Below are 23,511 nucleotides of genomic sequence, written 5' to 3'. Positions count from 1 at the left end.
ATTTTGATCAGATGGGCCAATGGGCTGAGGAGTGGGAGATGGAGTTTAATTTAGATGAATGTGATGTGTTGCATTTTGGAAAGGCAAATCTTAGTAGGACTTGTACGCTTAACAGTAAGGTCCTGGGGAGTGTTGCTGAACAAAGAGACCTTGGAGTGCAGGTATATATTCCTTGAAAGTGGAATCGTAGGTAGCCCAGATAGTGAAAGAGGCATGTAGTATGCTTGCCTTTTATTGGTTCGTGCATCGAGTATGGGAGATGGGAGGTCATATTGTGATTGTACAGGACGTTGGTAAGGCCATTTTTGGAACACCGTGTGTAGTTCTGGTCTCCCTGCTATAGGAAGGATGTTGTGAAACCTGAAAGGATTCAAAAAGAAATATACAAAGATGTGCCAGGGTTGGAGGGTGAATAGGCTGTTTTCCCTGGAGCACGGAGCCTGAGGGGTGACCTAATGGAGGTTTATATAATCATGAGGGGCATGGATAGAGTAAACAGACAAGTCTTCTGCCTTGGATAGTGGTGTCCAAACCTAGAGGGCATAGGTTTAAGGTGAGGGTAGAAATATTTAAAAGAGATCTAAGGGGCAACACTTTTACGCAGACAGTGGTGCATGTATGAAATAGGCTGCTGGAGGAAGTGGTGGAGGCTGGTACAATTACCTGCCCTGTCTCCCTGATTTGCCTTTCTAAAATGCAGCACCTCACATACACTGAAATTAAACAGCAGTTGCCTCTCCTCAGCCCATTGGTCCATCTGATCAAGATCCTGTGTATTCTGAGGTAACCTTTGCTATCCACTGCCCCTCCAACGTTTGCAACTTTTTCATGCAATGGGTGGTGCATGTATGGAATAAGCTGCCAGAGGAAGTGGTGGAAGCTAGTACAATTACAATATGTAAAAGGGATGGGTCTATGAATAGGACGGTTTTGAGGGATGTGGGCCAAATGAGACCACATTAATTTATGATGTGAAAGTGCCGGTGTTGGACTGGGGTGGACAAAGTTAAAAATCACACGACACCAGGTTATAGTCCAACAGGTTGCAAACCTTTGGAGTGCTGCTCCTTTGTCAGATAGCTAGCTACTTGACAAAGGAGCAGCACTTGAAAAGCTTGTAAACTGTTGAACTATAACCTGGTGTTGTGTGATTTTTGACTAGATTAATTGAGGATATCTGATCGGCATGAATGAGTTTGACTGGAAGGCCAGCCATTGCTGTCATTAGTCCCAGCTTGATCTGCTGATGCCTGGTATACAAACAATACTAAGAAGGCACTGTGCGCCCCCCCCAAAAAACACTGATCATCTTGCTCTACATTAGAAATATCATAACTAACAACAAAACTTCTATGTCCTCTGGAAATAATGACAGCACACAAATCCACAGCACACTTTGCCAGCTACTATCCAGGACAAAAGCCCCTGTACCTACAACATGCAGGACGAATGTAATTTTAAAAAAACAACATACACCATTACATAGGACAAACCAACAGAATACACAAGCATCAACTTGCACTAACATGACACAACCAGTCGTCCTTCACCGTGAAGGACACCATCTCGTTACTGGGACGGCCAAAACAAAGTCAAGCTCAGGAACTCCTGGAGGCCTGGTTCCATAAACAAACACCGGCCCCATCTACAAACCACTACAGTACAAACTGAAAGTACAGCCTCCCGCCACAACAGACAACTATATAAATTCGGCGCAGATTGCAATGATAGGGCATCACCCAGAGGCTACACAGCACTGAAGATATCACCCAGGAGGGAGACAAAATGTTTTCAAGAAAATCAACCAGCTCAGCGAACCGACTAACAACTTTAACCCCAACACGAACTATAGATCTTCACTAAAATCTACTTAAGGGGCCTATGGTGTACTCGTAGCAGTATGATTGGCCTCATTTGGGGAGCCTTCTCAGATATCATTCCTCTTTTAATGTAATTGGTTCCCCGATCAATGTTGCAATATTCCTTCCTTCCTCATTTCCCTCCTTACCAGTCTCACCTGAAGACCCTATAAACTGGAATACTGAGCAGATAATCCTGCCCCCTTCTAAGCCATTTCTTGATAGCAATTACATCATACCCCCATGTTTTAACTTCTGCCCTCTGCTCATTTGCCTTTTTTTCTGTCAGACTCCTACACTAAAATAACCATCCAATCTTGCTAAACTTCCTTGTGCCTTAACTGGCTGATAATTTCCATGCCTCCGTGACCCCCTTGCTGTTTCCACTAATTTTAGCTGTTCATTTCCTCATTTCCCCAATTGAATATTTTCCTTAGGATCCCACCCTACCTGCCAAGTTACTTTAAACCCTACCCAACAACACTAGCAAACCCCCTGCAAAGATGCTAGTCCCATTCTGGTTCTGGAGTAACATGTCCACCTTGTATTCGTCCTATCACCCCAAACAAATGATCCCAAATGTTGCAGAAACCTAAAGCCCTCCCTCCTGCACCATCTCCCCAGCGAAGCGTTCATTCCTATTTCTATATTTATTAGCACGTGGCACTAAAATCCAGAGATAACTACCTTTTTGAGTCTTGTTTAATCTATTTCCAACTCCCTAAATTCGGCTTGAAGGACCTCATCCTCTTTTCCAGCTATCCCATTGATATGATCTCTATCTGTTTGCTGTACCCCCTTCAAAATGCACTTCAGTTATTCAGTGCCAGTGTCCTTCAGTGGTTTCACTGCTTCCGTTCTAACAAGTAAGTTTCTAACTTTGGTATTTCTTTTTATGCATGGATGGTTTTGCACAGAATTTGTCAGTGATAACTTATAGATAAGTGATCCAAATATTTCTTTAAGTTAACAAATTTGTTTTTTTTTGTGGTGCTACTAATTATAGGAATGTGGAATCATGAGATCTGATATATTGTTACTGTCTACCTTTTGTGCTTTTTATCAAATCAGTGTGGTTAGTTTTACTTCTGCCTACAGATTTCCATAGTATTTGGATAACTCCAGAATAATCTAAGGGTATATTAGTGATCTTGTGCTAATTTATTGAACTAAATCTAGAGTCATAAAGGTTTTCTTTAACGTCAGGGTACTGTGACAGTAGAAGATAATGAGTTCACCGTTATCTTTTTCATTTAGCTATTAGACTGCCATCTGATGGAGCCCCAAAAATCCACAATAACCAAATTTCACATTACCTCCCACTACAAGATTTTGGCAGCACAAAATTTGCTCCTAATTTAAAAAGTATGGTTGGCCCAGATCATTGCATTTTGCATTTGGTGTTAATTGGTTTTAGAGTTGAGAAGAGGAATTTCTTCAGCCAGAGTATGGTGAATCTATGAAACAGAGTATGCACGATAGACAGGTTCTTGGTTAGTAAGGAAATCAAAGGTTACTGGGAGAAGGCAGAAGAATGAGGTTGAGCAATACATCAGCCATGTAGGGGCGGAATGCTGACTCAGTGCTTAGCGCTGCAGTTTTCACAGTGCCAGGGGCCCGGATTCGATTCCAGCCTTCAGTGACTGTGCAAGCTCCACACACATTCTTCACATGTCTGCGTGGGTATTCCAGTTTTCTCCCACAGTCCACAGATGTTCAGGTTAGATGGATTAGCTATGCTAAATTGTCCAGAGTAGCCAGACGTGCAAGTGAGGTGGATTAGCCAAGGTAAATGCAGGGTGACAGGGAGCTGAGTTTTGGTGAGATACTCGATGGGCCGAACTGTCTCTTTCCACACTCTTGGGATTCTATGATGAAGTGGTTGAATCGCATAGTTCTATTCCTAATTCTTATGGGTTTTTTAGTTCGAGTGAGAAGGGCAACACTACTGATTGTAGTGAGTCTCACGAATTGATAAACTACATAAGTTTTCCCATATTTGTTCCTGGCTCTAATTAAATCTTCCCGGTCCTGAAACAGGATATTATTTCTATTCTGTAACTGAGGAAGGTATGATCAATTTCCCTGCCGTATCCCCTCTCTTCTCGTCGGAGTTTAGTTATTTATGCACTTTGTTTTGGATCTGCTTCACCATTTATTTCCTGAGGTCTCTTTTTAGTTTGGTTGCAGACTTTTTTCTGGTATTGTAGTTCTTCTGAAAGTGTGGTTAAGTTTATGTTCTCAGTGCCCTTCTATGGCATGTTATTTCTAAACTAAAATAAACTGTGATCAAACTTTGTCATGAAATTTGATGCAGGAAATGTTAAGATGTTGGAGAATTCTTGAAGTACTGATTATTGATTATATTATTTTAATGTAAGGATCCTGCAAGGATCAAGCAGCTGATGCTTGCATACCACAAATATAAATCTCCAAATGTACGTTATTGTAAGTTTGCACTGATGTTAAATTTCTTCTTTTTTTCAGTTGTCTGTGAAGTTGATTTTCCAACAATTCTGCGAAGGTATCAAATGCTTTTAAATGTAACATTGAGACATTTTACAATTTTAAAATAAAAATTATTATATTCCCATTCACTTTGAAGTTGAAGTCATTTCAAACCAGTTTGATGGAGGAGAGGGAAATGCCACCGAGGGTTGCCAACTCTATATTCCTGATGGTTTCTTCACATGACCTCTTAACTGCACACCCACTGTGGTCCATCTTTCAGGCACACAGCCTGTTCTTGCCAATTGGATAATTGACTGACTCCCATCCTATTTCTGTTATTTGCTAATTATAATCCAAATTTTTGGAAAGGTAAAAGTGCATAATTTTGTTCAAACCCTTTATGGTATACAGTAATGGCAAAGAAGCAAACATTTAAGATGATTGGTAGAGGAATTAGAATGTATGTAAAATTTCTTCATCTAGAGTGTAATGGATCTCTGGAATTTGCTCGCTGCGGCAGAAACACTCAATTTAAGAGGAACCTGGATCTGCACCTGAAGTGTGTTAACCTGCAAGGCTACAGATCAGGTGCTGGTGATGGGATTAAAATAAGTGGCCAGTTTATTCAGTTGGTACAGACATAAACAGGCTGAATGCCACTTTCGTTGCCGTAATGATTTGATTTTAATTACTGAAACTTAATCTTCAATTCTGGAGGATTGATCACTGGCGTAAATGAAGTAATGTCTCTAAGACTATGACTCAGCCATGGATGATCACTCACAAGCACCAATTTAACTTCAGACGTTACCAAAAAATTTGAATTAATAACTCATAAAAAATCAGTATGAGGAGTTTTACATTTATCATGTTTCTCCAAATTAATTAAGGCTAGCTTTTTTATTTTGCTTATTCTTCCCATTCACTAACAACTATACTAATGGCTCAATAGTGATACGTCATTGATCCTTGCACAATTAATTCAGTGCTGAAGATTCAGAAACTGCAGGCGATTAAATACAGCAGTAAATATACAACTAAATTCGTCAGTATACCACTAAGACATTTTTGAAGGATTTTATTGATAGTCTAAGGGGAGTTTGAAGCAAAATACAAACTTTAACATTTTTATATAGATAACTTTAACATCTGATTTCCAATTTTTATCTTTCTGTACTTAATATTGAAAGCCAAATTCCTTGGCTTGTTATAGAATTTTCTGCATGTTTTAATGTTTCTTTCAGCAACATTCACATTTTCTATTTTATAAGAATAAATAATATCTTGCTAATTCTATGTTTTGCTGTGTCTTGTGTACTTGTTCAAAGTGATCATGAATGGAGTGGGAATATACTTGGTTAAATAGATAATGAAAGCATTATATCAGAAATAGTGAAAAATGATTAGATTGATTAAAATCAATCTGAGAAAGAAATATGCCATTTTTCCCTGGTGTTGCCAATAGTAATTCTGGACCCTAGTGATATGGTTGCCTCTTAATTGCCCTCTTAAATGCCTAGCCAGTTACTCTATTGAAAGCAGCAAATGCTAGCAATATTAATTAAAGCAAATATGAATTAAAGCAAGATCATGTTTGTTCTTCAATAAATCAGTGCAGAATTCGGCAGGAAAGGTAGAAAAGAAACTATTTTATAAATTTTGAGAGATCGCAGAACTTTTAGACACAGATCTGGGTGTCCTGGTACCATAAAAAATCAGCATAGAAGGTGGTCATAGGCCCATTCACAGAGCTCATGGCAGATCTGATAATCCTCAACTTTTTGAATGACAAACTTAGTGTGCAGGTATAGCAAGCAATTAGAAAGTCAAATGGAATGCTATTGTATATATGGCATGGGAATGGAATGAAAATAAGGACTTTTTCACTATGGTAATATAGGATATTGAGACTGCACATAACAACTCTGTGGTATTCTATGTCCTTGTTTAGGAGAGGACATAATTGTATTACAAAGTTAAGAGAAGATTCACTGAGATAAGGGCTTTCTTATGAGGAAAAATTGGACAGGTGGCACCTGTATTCATTGGCATTTAGAAGAATCTTAGGTGTTTTTATTGAAATCTTGAGGTGACTTGATGGGATTGATTAATTAATAGAAGGGTATTTCTCCTAGGTAATGGGGCACAGCTTTTTCTCCTTTTTTTAAGGCAGAGATGAGAATTTTTTTTTCTGCAGTTCATAAAAGTTTTTGGAGTTCTTCCCCCAAGTTGCAGAGGCAGAATCATTGAATAATATTAAGGCAGAGGTAGCCTATTTGTTGACTAAGGGGGTATAGGTAGCCTTGAATATGGATTGAGACTAAAATCTGACTTAGCTAGGGGTCATGATGAATGGCACAACAGGCTTGAGGATGAAATGACTTTCCAACTCCCAACCATATAGTCATAGAGGTGTACAGCATGGAAAACTGACCCTTGTCCAACTCGTCCATGCCAACCAGACAACCCAACTCAATCTAGTCCCACTTGCCAGCATCTGGCCCAAATCTCTCCAAACCCTTCCTATTCATATACCCATCCTGATGTCTTTTAAATATTGCAGTTGTACTAGCCTCAGTTGTACTAGCCTCCAACACACCACCCTCTGTGGAAAAAGTTGCCCCTTAGGCATGTTGATAAATGAGCATGTATTTCAAGTATTGAGTTTTTTTTGGCAAAACGTATCTTAACCTTGAATGCAAAAGAAGGATTGCATTTTAAGTGGGTGGTTATAAAAATAATCTGTTGTGACATGTTACATTTAAAGCTTGGAGGGTTAACCTTGCTAGATTTTTTTCCTTCATGGTAAACATTTCACCAATAAGAACTAAAGAATTCATTGCAGAACATGTTTGCTTGTAAAACTCTTTTAATTAGATGGAATCTTTGATTTTCTTTTCTTAAAATTATGATATATCATGTAGAGGATAAGCTACATAATAAAGTATCTTGTGTAAAAATAGGTAGCACTGAGAAGAGTGCAATGAAGATTGGGAGTTGCCACTTTTCTTAAAAATGTTGACTTAAATTTTTCATTGACTGGGGAAACAAATCTCACCCATTATTTTGAGAATTATGTCAAAGTTTGTTGTCGAGTGGTTTAATGGAGCAGAAGTGGTTAGCGCCTAACTTGTTGAATGATAATATATAGCCAAGGGAGAAGATTGAAGCATATTTTTCAGAAACAAAAAAAAGTAAATAAAACAAAACTATACATGTATAATGCCAACCCATCATCACACTTATGCAGCATTGTCTTGGCTGCAAGATGAAAAGAATCAACAGCATGTCTTTTTCAGCAGTGCTCTGATTAAAGTGGTCATCCTGTTTCATCATTTAGTCTGCATGGAAACTGTTCATCACCACTTGACAAATGGATGTTATTGCTTCATTGTTCTGAATTTGGCTGATTTGTTTTTGTTACAGCAATGATATCATGGATCCATCTGTTGAATACAACATGAATCACCGCAGGCGAGGGATTGCTTTAATCTTCAACAATGAGCGCTTTTTCTGGTATCTGGGTTTACCTGAAAGAGGAGGAACAAATGCTGATAGATTCAGTCTGGATAAAAGGTATGCCAGACTGTTTGAGATGTGTTGCAGTATATTTATTGCAAAGCTGCATTAATCAAAGATTTGTCAGGAAAATAAGAGCATGCAGATGTTATGGACCAGATAAAATCCCCCCTCAAAATATATCCAGAAGATAACCAAGACTCGAACTTTTATCTGATTTACAGGCAAGTATAAGGCGCTACTTTCCAGATGTGAATCGATTGGTTACGCTACTAGGCTATAAGCAAAATACTATTTATAATTTTCATTACAGTTAAAATACAAACAAAAGAAAGAATTGGTATAATTTTAACTCTACTGGATAACTTAACAGAATAGTATACCAGTTAACTACTAAACAACTGTTCCAATATAGTTTCCTCTATAAATACCTCCTTAGCAAAGACAAACTCAGTAAAATAGATTGCCTCACATGCAATGTTTCTCAAGTCCAGGTGGAAAGAACACAGAGAAATTCTAGCACAGAGAGAACACCAGCTTTTTTCTGTGGCAGAGAGATGTACAACAGCTTCCACAGCCAGCTTCAAAACGCGAACATCCACTGAAAGCTAACCTAAAAGTGTGTTTCTGTGGGAGCCTGACTCGCCTATTCTTACTGCATCTATTGTTAAAAATTAGACAACATTAGGTTATAGCCCAACAGGTTTATTTGGAAGCATTAGCTTTCGGAGTGCTGCTCCTTCATCAGGTGGTTTGAAGGAGCAGCACTCCGAAAGCTAGTGCTTCCGACAAAACCTGTTTGACTACAACCTGATGTGTGATTTTTAACTTTGTCCACGGCAGTCCAACACTGGCACCTTCAAATCGCTTCTATTGTTCTAACTTTTCAAAAAAAAAGGACCCAAGGCCTCCCTTTTTATTAGCCTGGCAAGTCTGTCTTAAAATCTTTCTTCCAAAAAAAAGGACAAAATAAACCTTTTAAAGTCATAGCATTGTCACACAGCATACTCTGCAACCTAGCGTTTTGTGGCAGGGAGCAGATTATTTCCACGATTGCAAATAAGCACAAATTGCAGGATGATGTGTGTCCTCCAATGTTAACCTGAAAATGGGAGCTTGGGATACCAATTCTACCCTTTGGTAAAATTAATTCTAATTTGAATAGCGTGCATTTACAAAATCGGGTTAAAATAAGAATCTGGTTTATATTATATATTTTAGATTAAAAGCCCTCAATGAAAGTTCATAGGCTTACACTATTCTTTTTTTTCCTTTTTTGTAAGGAACTAGCAATGTATGTCGCAGGGCCTAATCAACATTCTCCCTAAGTGGGTTAGAATTTTGGTTTGTTCATGCTGCTTCGTAAGTGCTTCTTCATGGACAGACTCCAAGTCAAACACTTGTGCAATTTGATTGTTCATGACTGGGAATTGTAGCTAGTAAAGAAATCCCTAAGGATATGATTAAAAAGAGAGTTTTGCATACTAAGAAGTCAACATGTGTTTTTCTTTAAATAGATTAAGAGAGCTGGGGTTTGATGTACGTGTTTATGATAACTACAAAGCATTGGAAGTGTTGCAGATAATTCATGAAGGTAACAAAATTTACATTTCCTGCATTTTTGGAAAACAGTGAATGCTTTCCGAGGCTAGTCCATGTAGAGTTAAGTGTGCCTTTCAGCAAAGCAACTGCAGCATGACTACATTTAAAAAAAAAAGGAGTAGAAATTCAGGCCTTTCGGCCTACCTTGCCATTCGACAAGGTCATTACTGGTCTGCCCAGGTGTCAATGTTTTCTCATGCTAGCCCATCATAGCCGTTAAAGCTCTGATATTTAAAAATGGATCGATCTACTCTTTTAAGTACTTTCAATGATCTAGTCTCCACAACTCAGAGGTAGCAAATTCCAGACAGTTACTACTGTCTGAAAGAAAACCTCTAACAAATAAAGATCTAATTTCATAGAAACATTAAATCTTAATGGGACTGGACAAGCTAGCAGTGGGAGGAATGTTCCTGATGTTGGCGACCTCCAGAACTAGAGGTCACAATCTGAGAAGAACTTCTTCACTCAGTTGTTAACCTGTGGAATTCTCTACCACAGAACGGTGTTGGAGCCAGTACATAAGATATATTCAGGAGGGAGCAGGACGTGATCCTTGCAGCTAAAGGGATCAAGGGGCATGGAGTGAAAGCAGGAATGGGATATTGAGATTGCATGATCATATTGAATGGTGATGCAGGCTTGATACATCTATTTTCTATGTTTTTTATATTGTCTTGAGATTCCACATTAGTCTTAGTCTGTAATTAGGCAAAGAGGGTTGAGTGGCTGAATGGCCTCTGTTCTTAGTGTTTTCCTATGGAAGAAAGTGTGTTGCTACCTATGAGCCAAGTTTCAGTCAATACATAATGTCAGTCACCTACAGTAAGATGCATTTGAATGACTTATTGTTTGTAAGTGAATGGCAGTTCTAGAGGGAATTGCAGAGAGGCAATAATCTCGTCTGAATCCAAAGGAAAAGTGGATAGTGAGCAAATGGGGATGTACTTGGAAAATTGGGAGAGAGAAAGCTTGCTGTTTGTAAGGACACAATGAAAGGTATCTCAATGGACCCTTCAGAAAATGCTGAAAGGGCCTTGAGGGGATAGGCATACATTTATCAGAGACATTCAGATCTGGCTGGATAGTGAGCTGACATTCCCACATTATATGCCATCCAAACCTTAGTCAAACTATTTAATTTGGCAGTCTATTTATATTATCCTCACAGCTTTATTATCCTACTTAGATTTGTATCTTTGTATCTTTGTATATTACATTCACTTCCTTAAATCATTGGCCTAGATAAACAGTATACAAATGTGACAAACTCCAAACCTGTCTTCAGCCTGCTCTAATGATGAAAGAAACAATTGCAGGGGGGAAAGTAGTGACACTTTTTGAGGGGAAAAAAAGTATTACCAAATTGGCATTGTCTATAATACTTATTACTAGCACAGTACTACCATTACAATTCAGAAATTTGAAAATGTTGGAAATTTTGTGTATGTCATAGAAATGATTCACATTTCAGGTAAAGAGCTGAAAATGTGTTGCTGGAAAAGTGCAGCAGGTCAGGCAGCATCCAAGGAGCAGGAGAATCGACATTTCAGGCATGAGCCCTTCTTCAGGAATCTGTTGAGTGAGGAAGAGAGCTTCTTCAAGGAAGGCATCCTTGCAAGAGGATTCGCAGTCGGTTAAAATCTTTGAGGAGAAAGTGAGGACTGCGGCTGCTGGAGATGTTTCAGGCAGATGCTCATGCCCGAAACGTCATTTCTCCTGCTCCTTGGATGCTGCCTGACCTGCTGCGCTTTTCCAGCAACACACATTTTCAGCTCTGACCTCCAGCATCTGCAGTCCTCACTTTCTCCTCGAACATTTCAGGTAAAGCCCTTCATCCAATTTGAATGTTGAAAAATAAGCAACAATTTTGTAGATTGAGAAGAGGTTGGTTAATGCTGTTTATTCAACTTTAACTGCTTTATCTTGTGGTTTTCTGATCTTCCCAAATTAGTGTTGATTTTTCCCTTTTTATAGAAAGTGATGAAATGTTCGTGTTCTCTATTTTCACCATCAGTAAATGAAAGCTCAATGATTCCTCTGTAAAGCAGCTTTGAAAGGTATCAATGTCTCATCTTGGAATGTACATGAATCAGTATCCAGTTTGGGAGCCTGTGGTGGAGGAACTGGACTGAGAAGGCATAGAGCATCTGGTGGAGGTTGCAGGGCAGAATTTATTGGGCCATATCTGCCATTCAAGGGAGAACCTGAGATCCAGAAAGGGCTGAAAAATGTGAAACTTTTTTTGGAATCTCTTCCTTCTAGAGCAAAGAAGCATTTTTAGCAAATTTGTATTTCCTAATCCTTCTCTTTTTAGAATTACTTAGTTCAGAAATATCCATGAACAGGCCCAGCTATTTGAATAATACTTAAATTCATGGAAAAATGTACCAGTTCACCTCAAAGTAAATCTATTGAGTGATTGCAAAGTTCAGTTTCAGAATGTATAGTACATTCCCATCACTTATTCTTAGGTTGGGGTAACTTCAGTCCTTGTAATTTCATTCTTTTGTTTTCCCACAGTGGCTACTTCAGATCATTCTGATGCAGACTGCTTTTTGTGTGTCTTTCTTAGTCATGGGGAGAACAATCATGTATTTGCATATGATGCAAAAATAAGCTTACAAGAAATAACTGAGCGTTTCAGAGGTGACAAATGCCCTTCTCTGGTTGGAAAGCCTAAAATATTTATTATTCAGGTAGAGTGAATCTATTTGACTTTAAATAGTAATGTGCAATTTGTTTGCCTATGTTCCTCCTATGAAACTAAAAATACTTTCAATAATAATTGTAGCATTTAACTGTAATACCTGGGTGTTCAGTATAGAATATCCACAAACCTTGTCTCCAAAGAAGTGACTGATACTTTTTACTGTAAATGATTATTTGCATAAAGAGAACTTAAATAACTTACTCCACATTCACATAAACAAATCTGTTCAACTTGCCATCCTACTAGTTAACACCAATTAGTAGTGGAATAATCTCTACTTTGACGATATCAGAAATTTAGGAAGTTGTAGAAAACCTGAAACTGTCACTTGTGTAATTTATGAAAATTTCATAAATTACACATGAGATGTTTTGCTTGTCAATTAGCTGGGTATTTTCAATCTCTACAGCAGTAAATGCGGAGGTGCTTGCCATAATTGAGGCAACAAAAGTTTCAAGATGACCACTCGTGTTGACTTAGGCAAAATGGCTGAGTTGGAGTCCACACTGATGATGCTCTATGCACCTGATACCAAGTAAACATGGGTAATTTGTTCTTGATGTTATGGCTGCAGTCTTTGAAATGAAGTGGACTGCCAAAATGATAAAACATCTGCAGCTCTGCTGTCCCAACCTACATCCTCAGCGGCGAAGGTCTCAGGAGTGGGATGAGAAGTTTGTGAAGAATGCTAGTGAAAGGGAATGAGCAGAGATGTGGCTTTTCAGGCTACAAATTTGTGGTCATGGTTGTGCAGTGTTAGGGCTATGAGCATCTTTTAATAATATACTGAGACAGTACACGCACTGGGAAATGATCCTTGCTGTTTTAGTGTAGTGTAGCATTCTGAATAGATCTTGACATGAGCAAATGATCCTTGGATTAGATTTAATAAATATGTAAAGTTTTCATGAAGGAAAGATTATTTTTAGAAGATGTATGGTAGTGACATAAAGTAACACTCAAGTCATTGCAATTGAAAATCACTTACTGTAAATGTCAAAATGTAATTTGTGAATCTATAAATTCCATTGTGATAACTCCACAGAATTGAGCAAGACATGATACAGTTCACCTAAGTGAGCAGCTTTAATAAATTTTAATACAAATAGGATTACACATAGGAATGAGGGATGTGAATTCCATGAATGACATTGGTAGAAAATTGGAAATGATACAGCAAACAAAAATTGAATTTAAGGCAGTTGTCTATGTAGTGATATACTAATTATGACTAAGCTGGGATCATGCTTTGGTCAGACCACAGAGGAACAGTGTATCCAGATAGAGGACACAGGAGAAACTTTCAACCTAAGGAGGAATTGTAGTGTGTAAACCACAAGGTGAATCCCTAATAGTATAGGTCAGAGTTACAGGAAAAAACCCTGATGGCATTTTGACCTTTTTAGTCTTGGATAATCAGTTCAAACATGGGTGCAATTTCTATGCTATACATCCACTGCTGCAAAAGTTGTGTTTTAGCAAAAGTGAAGGACGTAGTTTTCGACTAGCAAAGAAACAGTACAAGACTGAAATCAGTGACCAATATGTGGAATGGATTTGTGGCTGAAGTAATACAGGCAAAATACTGTGCAGGATGGAAACAGACTCTTTGGTCCATGCCAACCAGATATCCCAACCCAATCTAGTCCCACCTGCCAGCACCTGGCCCATATCCTTCCAAACCCTTCCTATTTTGGGATATTTCTGAGGAACTAAATTGAGGTAAATGGCTCCCTCTCAGTAATTATGAATTTTACTCTTGCTATTGAAAATAACTGAGCATCCTGTTGCTATTTGATTTCAGGCCTGCAGAGGAGATAAACATGATGAGCCAGTGATGCCCAAGGATGAAGTAGATGCAAATCAGCCTGTGGTGAATGAAGTGGTTGCTGATGCAGGAACCATGCGTACATTACCTGCTGGTGCAGATTTCATTATGTGCTATTCAGTAGCTGAAGGTAATATAGTATAGTAGCATTGGCGCCATTTTAGTTAGCACAAAAGACAGAGTTTATTGTTTCTCATTTGTTCAACCTCTAGAAACTAGTTGGAATTTGCCTCTCCATAAATGAACAAAAACTGTTCATGGTTGCCCTTTCAAGAATATCAAACTGTATTGAGTCATTTTTCTCATCCCTACCTTTCCCCAAGCTATGTACAGATTTTCATACTAGGGTGCAACCTGCTTCTCTGGACTCCAATTCAAGGTGCAAATCTTTGTTGATCTCCCCATCCAGGGAAAAAAAAATCTGTTCAAGTAACTTTTAAATTTAGTTAGCTGCAGTGAAAGTAGTTCCATTGTCATAAGTTCTAACCCTAGAATTATTCTGTATGGTGTCTACAGTTTAACTTTCTAAATAATTGCTTGGTATTACCAAACTTAAACGTCACTATCCAAAGAGCTATTTGTACTCATCAGTACTGAAATACAACAACTTTCTTCAAACGTTATACAGCTCAAGAGCTACTGAAAACTAGTTGTGTATGCTTGTGTCCTTTTGTTACAATACAGCATCTTCAATGATCAGACACTACTTTTCTATTAGTGTGAGGCCAAGTCAAATGGTGAACAGAGGGAGTGAAAGATGGTGGACATTGGAAGTTTCATCAAAGCGACCAAAGACAAGGGAGAACTAGCTACAAAAAGAAGTTTTTTCACCCTAGTCTACTGTAATTATGCTGGAGATTGTGTACGCTGAGCAGAACCTATTCTGATTCTTTCCTGGCCTTGCTCCCACATTGTGTCTCTGCAGCTTTCTTCATTCAAAACATGAACCCATTTCAAATTCCATTCACCCCATTATCCTGTTGCTCTCTGACCTACACTACCTCCTGGTTAAGCAAAGCCTCTAAAAATTCTCATCCTACTTTTCAGTTCCCTTCATGGATGGTGCAGGAGGGAGGGTTTTGGATTCTTGGATAATTGGGGCTCCTTCTGGCGTAGGTGGGACCTCTACAAGCAGGATGGTCTTCATCTGAACCAGAGGGGTACCAATATCCTGGGGGGGGAGGAATTCGCTAAGGCTATTGGGGTGGGTTAAAACTAATCCAGCAGAGGGATGGGAACCAAAATTGTAGTTTGAGTATAGAAAAGGTTGAGAGTAGGGAGGTCCAAAATAAAATTTGTGATGCAAGATGGCACCGGCAAGCAAGAAGTTGGTTTGAAGTGTGTCTACTTCAATGGCAGGAGCATCCGGAATAAGGTGGGTGAACTTGCAGCATAGGTTGGTACTTGGAACTTCGATGTTGTGACCATTTCGGAGACATGGTTAGAGCAGGGACAGGAATGGTTGTTGCAGGTTCCAGGATTTAGATGTTTCAGTAAGAACAGAGAAGATGGTAAAAGAGGGGGAAGTGTGGCATGGTTAAGGACAGTATTACAGTTGTGGAAAGGATGTTTAGCGACTAGTCAACTGAGGTAGTATGGGTTGAAGTTAGAAACAGGAAAGGAGAGGTCACCCTGTTGGGAGTTTTCTATAGGCCTCCGAATAATTTGAGCTGTAGAGGAAAGGATAGCAAAGATGATTCTCGATAGGAGTGAGAGAGACAGAGTAGTTGTCATGGAGGACTTTAACTTTCCAAATATTGACTGGGAACACTTATAGTATGAGTACTATAGATGGGTCAGTTTTTGTCCAGTGTGTGCAGGAGGACTTCCTGACACAGTATGTAGACAGGCCAACAAGGGGCAAAGCCACATTAGATTTGGTACTGGTTAATGAACCTGGCCAGGTGTTAGACTTGGAAGTAGGTGAGCACTTTGATAGCGATCATAATTCTGTTATGTTTACTTTAGTGATAGAAAGAGATAGGTGTTTACCACTGGGCAAGAGTTACAGTTGGGGGAAAGGCAAGTACGATGCGATTAGGCAAGAATTAGGAAGCACAGGATGGGGAAGGAAACTGCAGGGGATAGGCACAGTAGAAATGTGGAGTTTATTCAAGGCTACTGTGGGTCCTAGATAAGTATGTACCTGTAGAGCGCAGGAGCTGTGGTTTACGAAGGAAGTGTAATTTCTGATCAAGAGGAAGAAGAGGGCTTATGTTAGGAGGAGATGGGAAGGGCGTTTGAGGGTTACAAGGTCGCCAGGAAAGACCTAAAGAAAGAGCTCAGAAGAGCCAGGAGGAGACATGAGAAGTTGTTGGCGGATAGGAACAGGGTAAACCCTAAGACTTTCTATAAGTATTTAAGGAATAAAAGAATGACGTGAGTAAGATTAGGGCCAATCAAGGATAGTAGTGGGAAGTTGTGGGTGGAGTCAGGAGATAGGGGAAGCACTAAATGAATATTTTTCAACAGTATTCACTCAAGAAAACGACAATGTTGTCGAGGAAATTACTGAGATACAGGCTACTGTAGGTTGATTGAGGCTCACAAGGATGAGGTATTAGAAATCCTGCAAAGTGTAACAATAGATAAATCCCCTGGGCTGGATGGGATTTATCTTAGGATCCTCTGGGAAGCCAGGGACGAGATTGCCGAGCCTTTGGCATTGATCTTTAAATCATCATTGTCTACAGGAATAGTGCCAGAAGACTGGAGGATAGCAAACGTGGTTCCCCTGTTCAAGAAGGGTAGTAGAGACAATCCTGGTAAATATAGACCAGTGAGCCTTACTTCAGTTGTTGGTAAAGTGTTAAGAGATAGGATTTATAATCATCTAGAAAAGAATAATTTGATTAGGGATAGTCAGTATGGTTTTGTGAAGGGTAGGTCATGCCTCACAAACCTTATTGAGTTCTTTGAGAAGGTGACCAAACAGGTAGATGAGAGTAAACAGTTTGCTGAAATCTATATACACCACATCAAAGTGTTCGATAAGGTTCCCCACAGTAGGCTATGTACCAAATGCGGAGGAATGGGAGTGTGGGAGATAGAGCAGTTTGGATCAGTAATTGTCTTGCTGAAAGAAGACAGGGTGGTGGTTGATGGGAAATGTTCATCCTGGAGTCCAGTTACCAGAGGTGTACTGTAAGAGTCGGTGTTGGATCCACTGCTGTTCATAATTTTTATAAACTACCTGGATGAGGGCAATGAAGGGTGGATTAGTAAATTTGTAGACGACAAAGGTCGGTGGAGTTGTGGATATCGACAAAGGATGTTGTAGATTAGAGACATAGATGAGCTGCAGAGCTGGGCTGAGAGGTGGCAAATGGAGTTTAATGCGGACAACTGTGAGGTGATTCACTTTGGTCGGAGTAACCAGAATGCAAAGTACTGGGCTAATGGTAAGATTCTTGGTAGTGTAGATGAGCAGAGAGATCTCTGTGTCCAGCTACACAGATCCTTGAAAGTTGCCACCCAGGTTAATGAGGTTGTTAAGCAGGTATACAGTGTTTTAGCTTTTTATTAAGAGAGGGATCAAGTTCTGGAACTATAAGTGTGGCCGCACTAGAGTTTTGTACAGCTGTAGCATAACTTCAGAGTATTGTGTACAGTTCTGGTCACCGCATTATAAGAAGGATGTGGAAGCTTTGGAAAGGGTGCAGAGGAGATTTACTAGGACGTTGCCTGGTATGGAGGGAAGGTCTTACGAGGAAAGGCTGAGGGACTTGTGGCTGTTCTCATAATATGGTAGAGTTCAGTCTGGAGTTTGAAAGAGAGAAGGCAAAATTGGATGTAATGGTGTTACAGTTAAATAAAGGTAATTATGAGGGCATGAGAGAGGAACTGACAAAAATAGAGGCTTACGGGGAAGACAGTAGAGCAAAAATGGCAGGAGTTTGTGGGTATAATTAAGGACACTGTACAGAGGTTCATCCCCAAGAAAAGAGATTATCCAGGGAGGGATTAGACAGCCATGGCTGACAAAGGAAGTCAGGAAATGGATTAAAGAAAAAGAGAGATCCTATAAAGTGGCCAAGAGCAGTGGGAAATCAGAAGATTGGGAAGGCTACAAAAACAAACAGAGGATAACAAAGAGATTAATAAAAAAGGAGAGGATCAAATATGAAGGTAGGCTAGCCAGTAATATTAGAAACAATAGTAAAGGTTTCTTTCAATACATAAGAAACAAACGACAGACAAAAGTAGACATTGGGCCACTTCAAACTGATGCTGGAAGCCTAGTAATGGGAGATAAGGAAATAGCTGGAGAACTTAATAAGTACTTTGTGTCAGTCTTCACAGTGGAAGACATGAGTAATATCCCAACAATTAAAGGGAGTCAGGAGGCTGAGTTGAGTATGGTTGTCATTACAAAAGAGAGAGTGCTAGAAAAGCTAAAAAGTCTTAAAATTGATAAATCTCCTGGCCTCGATGGGATACATCCTAGAGTTCTGAGAAAGGTGGCTGAGGAAATAGCAGAGGCATTGGTTGAGATCTTTCAAGAGTCACTGGAGTCATGGAAAGTCCCGGATGATTGGAAGATCGCGGTTGTAACCCCATTGTTCAAGAAAGGATCAAGACAAAAGATAGAAAATTATAGGCCAATTAGCCTAACCTCGGTTGTTGGTAAAATTCTAGAATCCATCATTAAGGATGAGGTTTCTAAATTCTTAGAGCAGAGTCTAATTAAAACAAAGTCAACATGGATTTACTAAGGGGAGGTCATGCCTGACAAACCTGTTGGTATTCTTTGAAGAGGTGACAAGCAGGTTAGACCAGGGAAACCCAGTGGATGTGGTCTATCTAGACTTCCAAAAGGCCTTTGATAAGGTGCCACACGGGAGGCTGCTGAGCAAGGTGAAGGCCCATGGTGTTCAAGGTGAGCTACTGGGATGGATTGAGGATCGGCTGTCTGACAGAAGGCAGAGAGTTGGGATAAAAGGTTCTTTTTCAGAATGGCAGCCGGTGACGAGCGGTGTCCCGCAGGGTTCAGTGTTGGGGCCACAGCTGTTCGCATTATATATTAATGATCTGGATGAAGGGACTGGGGGCATTCTAGCGAAGTTTGCCGATGATGCGAAGTTAGGTGGACAGGCAGGTAGTACTGAAGAAGTGGGGAGCTGCAGAAGGATCTAGACAGTTTGGGAGAGTGGTCCAGGAAATGGCTGATGGAATTCAATGTGAACAAATGCGAGGTCTTGCACTTTGGCAAAAAGAATAAAAGCACAGACTACTTTCTAAACTGTGAGAAAATTCGTAAAGTCAAAGTACAAAGGGATCTGGGAGTGCTAGTCGAGGATTCTCTAAAGGTCAACATGCAGGTTGAGTCTGTGATTAAGAAAGCAAATGCGATGTTGTCACTTATCTCAAGAGGGTTGGAATATAAAAGCACCATTGTGCTACTGAGACTTTATAAAGCTCTGGTTAGGCCCCATTTGGAGTGCTGTGTTCAGTTTTGGTCCCCACACCTCAGGAAGGACATACTGGCACTGGAACGTGTCCAGCGGAGATTCACACGGATGATCCCTGGAATGGTAGGTCTAACATATGAGGAACGGCTGAGGATCTTGGGATTGTATTCATTGGAGCTTAGAAGATTAAGGGGAGACTTAATAGAGACGTACAGGATAATACATGGCTTGGAAAGGGTGGATGCTAGGAAATTGTTTCCGTTAGGTGAGGAGACTAGGACCCATGGACACAGCCTTAGAATTAGAGGGGGTCAATTCAGAACAGAAATGCGGAGACATTTCTTCAGCCAGAGAGTGGTGGGCCTGTGGAATTCATTGCCGCAGAGTGCAGTGGAGGCCGGGGCACTAAATGTCTTCAAGGCAGAGATTGATAGATTCTTGTTGTCTCGGGGAATTAAGGGCTACGGGGAGAATGCAGGTAAGTGGAGTTGAAGTGCCCAGCAGCCATGATTGATTGGCCTTACTTCCACTCCTATGTCTTTATGGTCTTATGGTTTTCATTAGAGAGGAGGAGGTTGAGAGGTGACTTAGAGACATATAAGAATCAGGGGGTTGGAAAGAGGCTCTGCCTGTTCACCCTATCTAAGTATGGTGACGGTGAGCACAGCTTTAAATTGAGGGGTGGTAGATGTAGGACAGATGTCAGAGGTATTTTGTTTACTCAGAAGGAAGGGTATGGAATGCTTTGCCTGCAACGGTAATAGATTCGCCAACTTTAAGTACATTTAAGTCGTCATTGGACAAACACATGGAATAGTGTAGGTTAGATGGGCTTCAGATTGGTATGACTGGCCCTTGATGTTACAGTGACCTAAGGGCCTGTACTGCGCTGTAATGTTCTACGTTCATGGCTTTACCTTTCTTGATCTCTCAACTCCCTTAGTCATCTGAATATCTAATTGTAATTGTTCCACCAATGGGTTGCTGTACCTTTGTCTAGGCCCTGAGCTCTTCAAATTCTTCCTGAAATCTCTCCACCTATTTTCCCTTGCCTCCAAAAAAAACTTACTTGTCTGCCCTAACGTTTTACTATCTGCAATGGTTTCTGTTTCAAAATTAAGGTGGCATTAAAAAAATGCATTATAAAAACAAGTTGCCAAAACAGTCAAGCAGTAAAAGAGGTTTAAAACTGTTTACAACAGATTTTGTTCATCCTCAATATTCCAAATATTTTCTTCTTATCATAGGTTTCTATTCTCATCGAGAAACTGTAAATGGCTCCTGGTACATCCAGGACTTTTGCACATTGCTCGAGAATCAGGGCTCACAGCTCGAGTTCACAGAGTTTCTGACACTGGTGAACAGGAAGGTATCGGAACGAAGTGTGGAAAGATGTGCTGATCGTAATGCATTAGGAAAGAAACAAGTCCCTTGCTTTGCCTCAATGCTTACAAAGAAATTGTATTTTAAACCCAAAACTTCATAAGTTTGGTTTACCTTGGTGTAGCCTTTCCCCCATCTCCCCCTTTTAAAGAAAGTAAATTCCTAATTTTAGAACTACCCCTAGCAAAATGATTCTGTACACAATTAAGTGTACACCTCCAAACAAAGTAATGAACAGTAAATCTTAAGTTCGACACATTTTGACCACAAATACTATTCTATTGTTCAATCCAAAAAAACCTAAATAAATTGTTTAAAAAAAAAGCTAACCAAAGATTTCCTTTGCCCAATCATGTTTGTGAAAATGTCCAATTTTATTCTAAATAACTAAATCAAAAGTGAAATTGGTTTTGTCAGGTTATAGAATTTTGTAAATTACTTCTGTGGTTACTTGAGTGATGAAAAACTGTCTCCTATACTTCTGAATTATTGGTGAAGGGTAACGTTTAAAAAGCTACCATTGTGCTTATGTAGCTTTGTATGTACATTTTAGAATGCAAAGAATGACTTAAGATTTTGTTTACATTTGGATTATTCCATTATTTCCTTACTTCCAGCATACAACACCAGCTATTGATCATGTGAACCTTCCAGTAACATAGGTTCTCCAGAAAATCATTGTACAGTGACTTGGTGCTGGACCTCAGGTTAACTTTCTTCTCGCAGTCTATTGAGGCTTGTTAAAAACATTTGTAGAAAATACTAGAGCCTTGTGGCAACTTTAAACTGGAAGATTTTCAGGGACTTTTTTTTGTTCAATCATGTTGTATGAACTTAGAAAATGACCAACGATTTTGAGTATGGCTGTGAACTTTGTATGTATTTTCACTCTTGTTATGTAATCTTAAAGTAAAAGTATTCCAATTTTAAATTGATTTTTTTTGTCAGATGATCTTAATTACCATATTCATATCCTTCATTAAAAGCAACAGACCGACTACTATTAGAAGACCCAAAGACACATACACCAAACACCACTAACTTCATCAACAAGGACAGTGTCAAGGTGGTGGACCTATGCCTTACCACACACTTCACCTTCAACAAAAAACCTACAGACAAACCAACAGAACACACCCATGAGACCTCTAATATCAGGGTTCTTAGCAGAGGCAGTAATGCAGCGATTTGAACAAACAGCTCTGCCCACCATCCAACCCAAACTTTGAGTCCACTACGTGGATAACACCTGTCATCACTAAACGAAAATAATTAGAGGAAACCTTCAAGACCATCTATAATACCCTTACTGGCATAAAATTCACTAAAGTCGAGGAAAACAACAACAAACTGCCATTCCTAGATGGCACAGTACAGCAAACAGCCACTGGGGAACTTCAACCAGCATCTACAGGAAAACAACATATGTACCAAATATTGAACTACAGAAGCAATCACCCAACATCCACAAATGAAGCTGCATCAGAACATTATTTCAACAAGCCAACACACACTGCAGCATAGAGGAACTATGCAGAGCAGAGGAAAATCATCTATACCATGTATTCAAAAAGAATGGGTACCCAATGAACATGGTCCACCAATTTCTCAACAACAAACCCAAACAAGCAGACAAAACCTGTCCAGAAACCCTAGCCACTCTCTCCTACATCAAAGACATCTCTGATGTGACTGCCCGACTACCCAGACCCCTTGGCATCATGGTAGCCCATTAATACACTAAGACAGCATCTAATGAACTTGAAAGACCCTATACAGATAACAAGCAAAACTAATGTCATTTACAAAAATACTGTGTAAGGAACTAACAAACATCCCATTGGACAAGTGGCAGAAAACTAGCCACCAGGATACATGAACACCAACTAGCCACAAAAAGACATGACCCTCTCTAACTAGTATCATTACATACGGATGAGGAAGGACACCACTTCGACTGGGACATTACATCCATCCTGGAACAAGCCAAACAAAGACATGCATGAGAATTCCTAGAAACATAGCATTCCAACCGGAACTCTTATCAACAGAGTTAGACCCCATCTACCACCCCCTGAGAAAAAAAGGCAGTGACCTCACCACAGAAAATGACATCACCAACCCAAAGAAACCCAAACATAAATAGAAAGCAGGAATTATCAGCAGTGCTTCACCTGAGGCCCACTGTTACCTAGTAGAAACATCTGGAAATGAACCTTCAAGCTCAGTGAGCAAACCTACATCAAGACAGTATTTAAATTTCAGTAATGTAGAAAATTAAAATCAACAAACTAAACATCAGAATTCTCTAAATCCTAGGCTATAGTATCCAGTCCCCACTTCCCTCATTGGGAGCATTTCTGGGAGGCCCATTTCTTGCTGATTTGCCAACTCAATCTTCATCTCAAGAGCCCTGCTTTAGAGATTTTTTGGAGAAGGTGAAGATCAGGGAATAGAAGAAGCTATAAATCAGAAAGGCCAGCAAGATAAAGGCCTACCTGTGACCAGGACGGTCAAAGTGGGTCTGTAATGAGCAAAGTTTTGAGTAGAAAGGTATAATGTTTCTTTTTTAAAAAATCAATTGAAACCAATTTACATAGGAGGATTACTCTTTGGAGGGTTGGTGTGGACTTGTTGGGCCAAAGGGCCTGTTTCCACACTGTGGAAACTATTATTCTAGGATAACCTTTTTGCCTTAAAATTGCACTTTGAGAGCTTGCATTATTTAATCCTGTTAGACTGTCT

The 23,511-nt window shown here is 39.7% G+C and overlaps 1 protein-coding gene across 2 annotated transcripts in view; it reads left to right on the top strand.

The window, feature by feature from the left end:
• Positions 1 to 21,701, top strand: part of LOC140482777 (caspase-6-like) — a 36,173-nt gene extending 14,472 nt beyond the window's left edge. For both annotated transcript variants that reach the window (XM_072580511.1, XM_072580425.1), the window contains 6 exons: positions 4,347 to 4,383; positions 7,737 to 7,886; positions 9,347 to 9,423; positions 11,955 to 12,130; positions 13,949 to 14,102; positions 20,631 to 21,701. In XM_072580511.1, coding sequence (XP_072436612.1) covers positions 4,347 to 4,383; positions 7,737 to 7,886; positions 9,347 to 9,423; positions 11,955 to 12,130; positions 13,949 to 14,102; positions 20,631 to 20,869 — 833 coding nt within the window. In that variant the 3' untranslated portion in view covers positions 20,870 to 21,701. The remainder of the gene's footprint in view (positions 1 to 4,346; positions 4,384 to 7,736; positions 7,887 to 9,346; positions 9,424 to 11,954; positions 12,131 to 13,948; positions 14,103 to 20,630) is intronic.
• Positions 21,702 to 23,511: the final 1,810 nt, after the last annotated feature.

Source organism: Chiloscyllium punctatum, chromosome 1, assembly GCF_047496795.1.
Source record: "Chiloscyllium punctatum isolate Juve2018m chromosome 1, sChiPun1.3, whole genome shotgun sequence".
NCBI classification, from domain to species: domain Eukaryota; kingdom Metazoa; phylum Chordata; class Chondrichthyes; order Orectolobiformes; family Hemiscylliidae; genus Chiloscyllium; species Chiloscyllium punctatum.
Note: the sequence above shows the minus strand (reverse complement) of the source record. Positions and strands in the feature narration are given on the sequence as shown.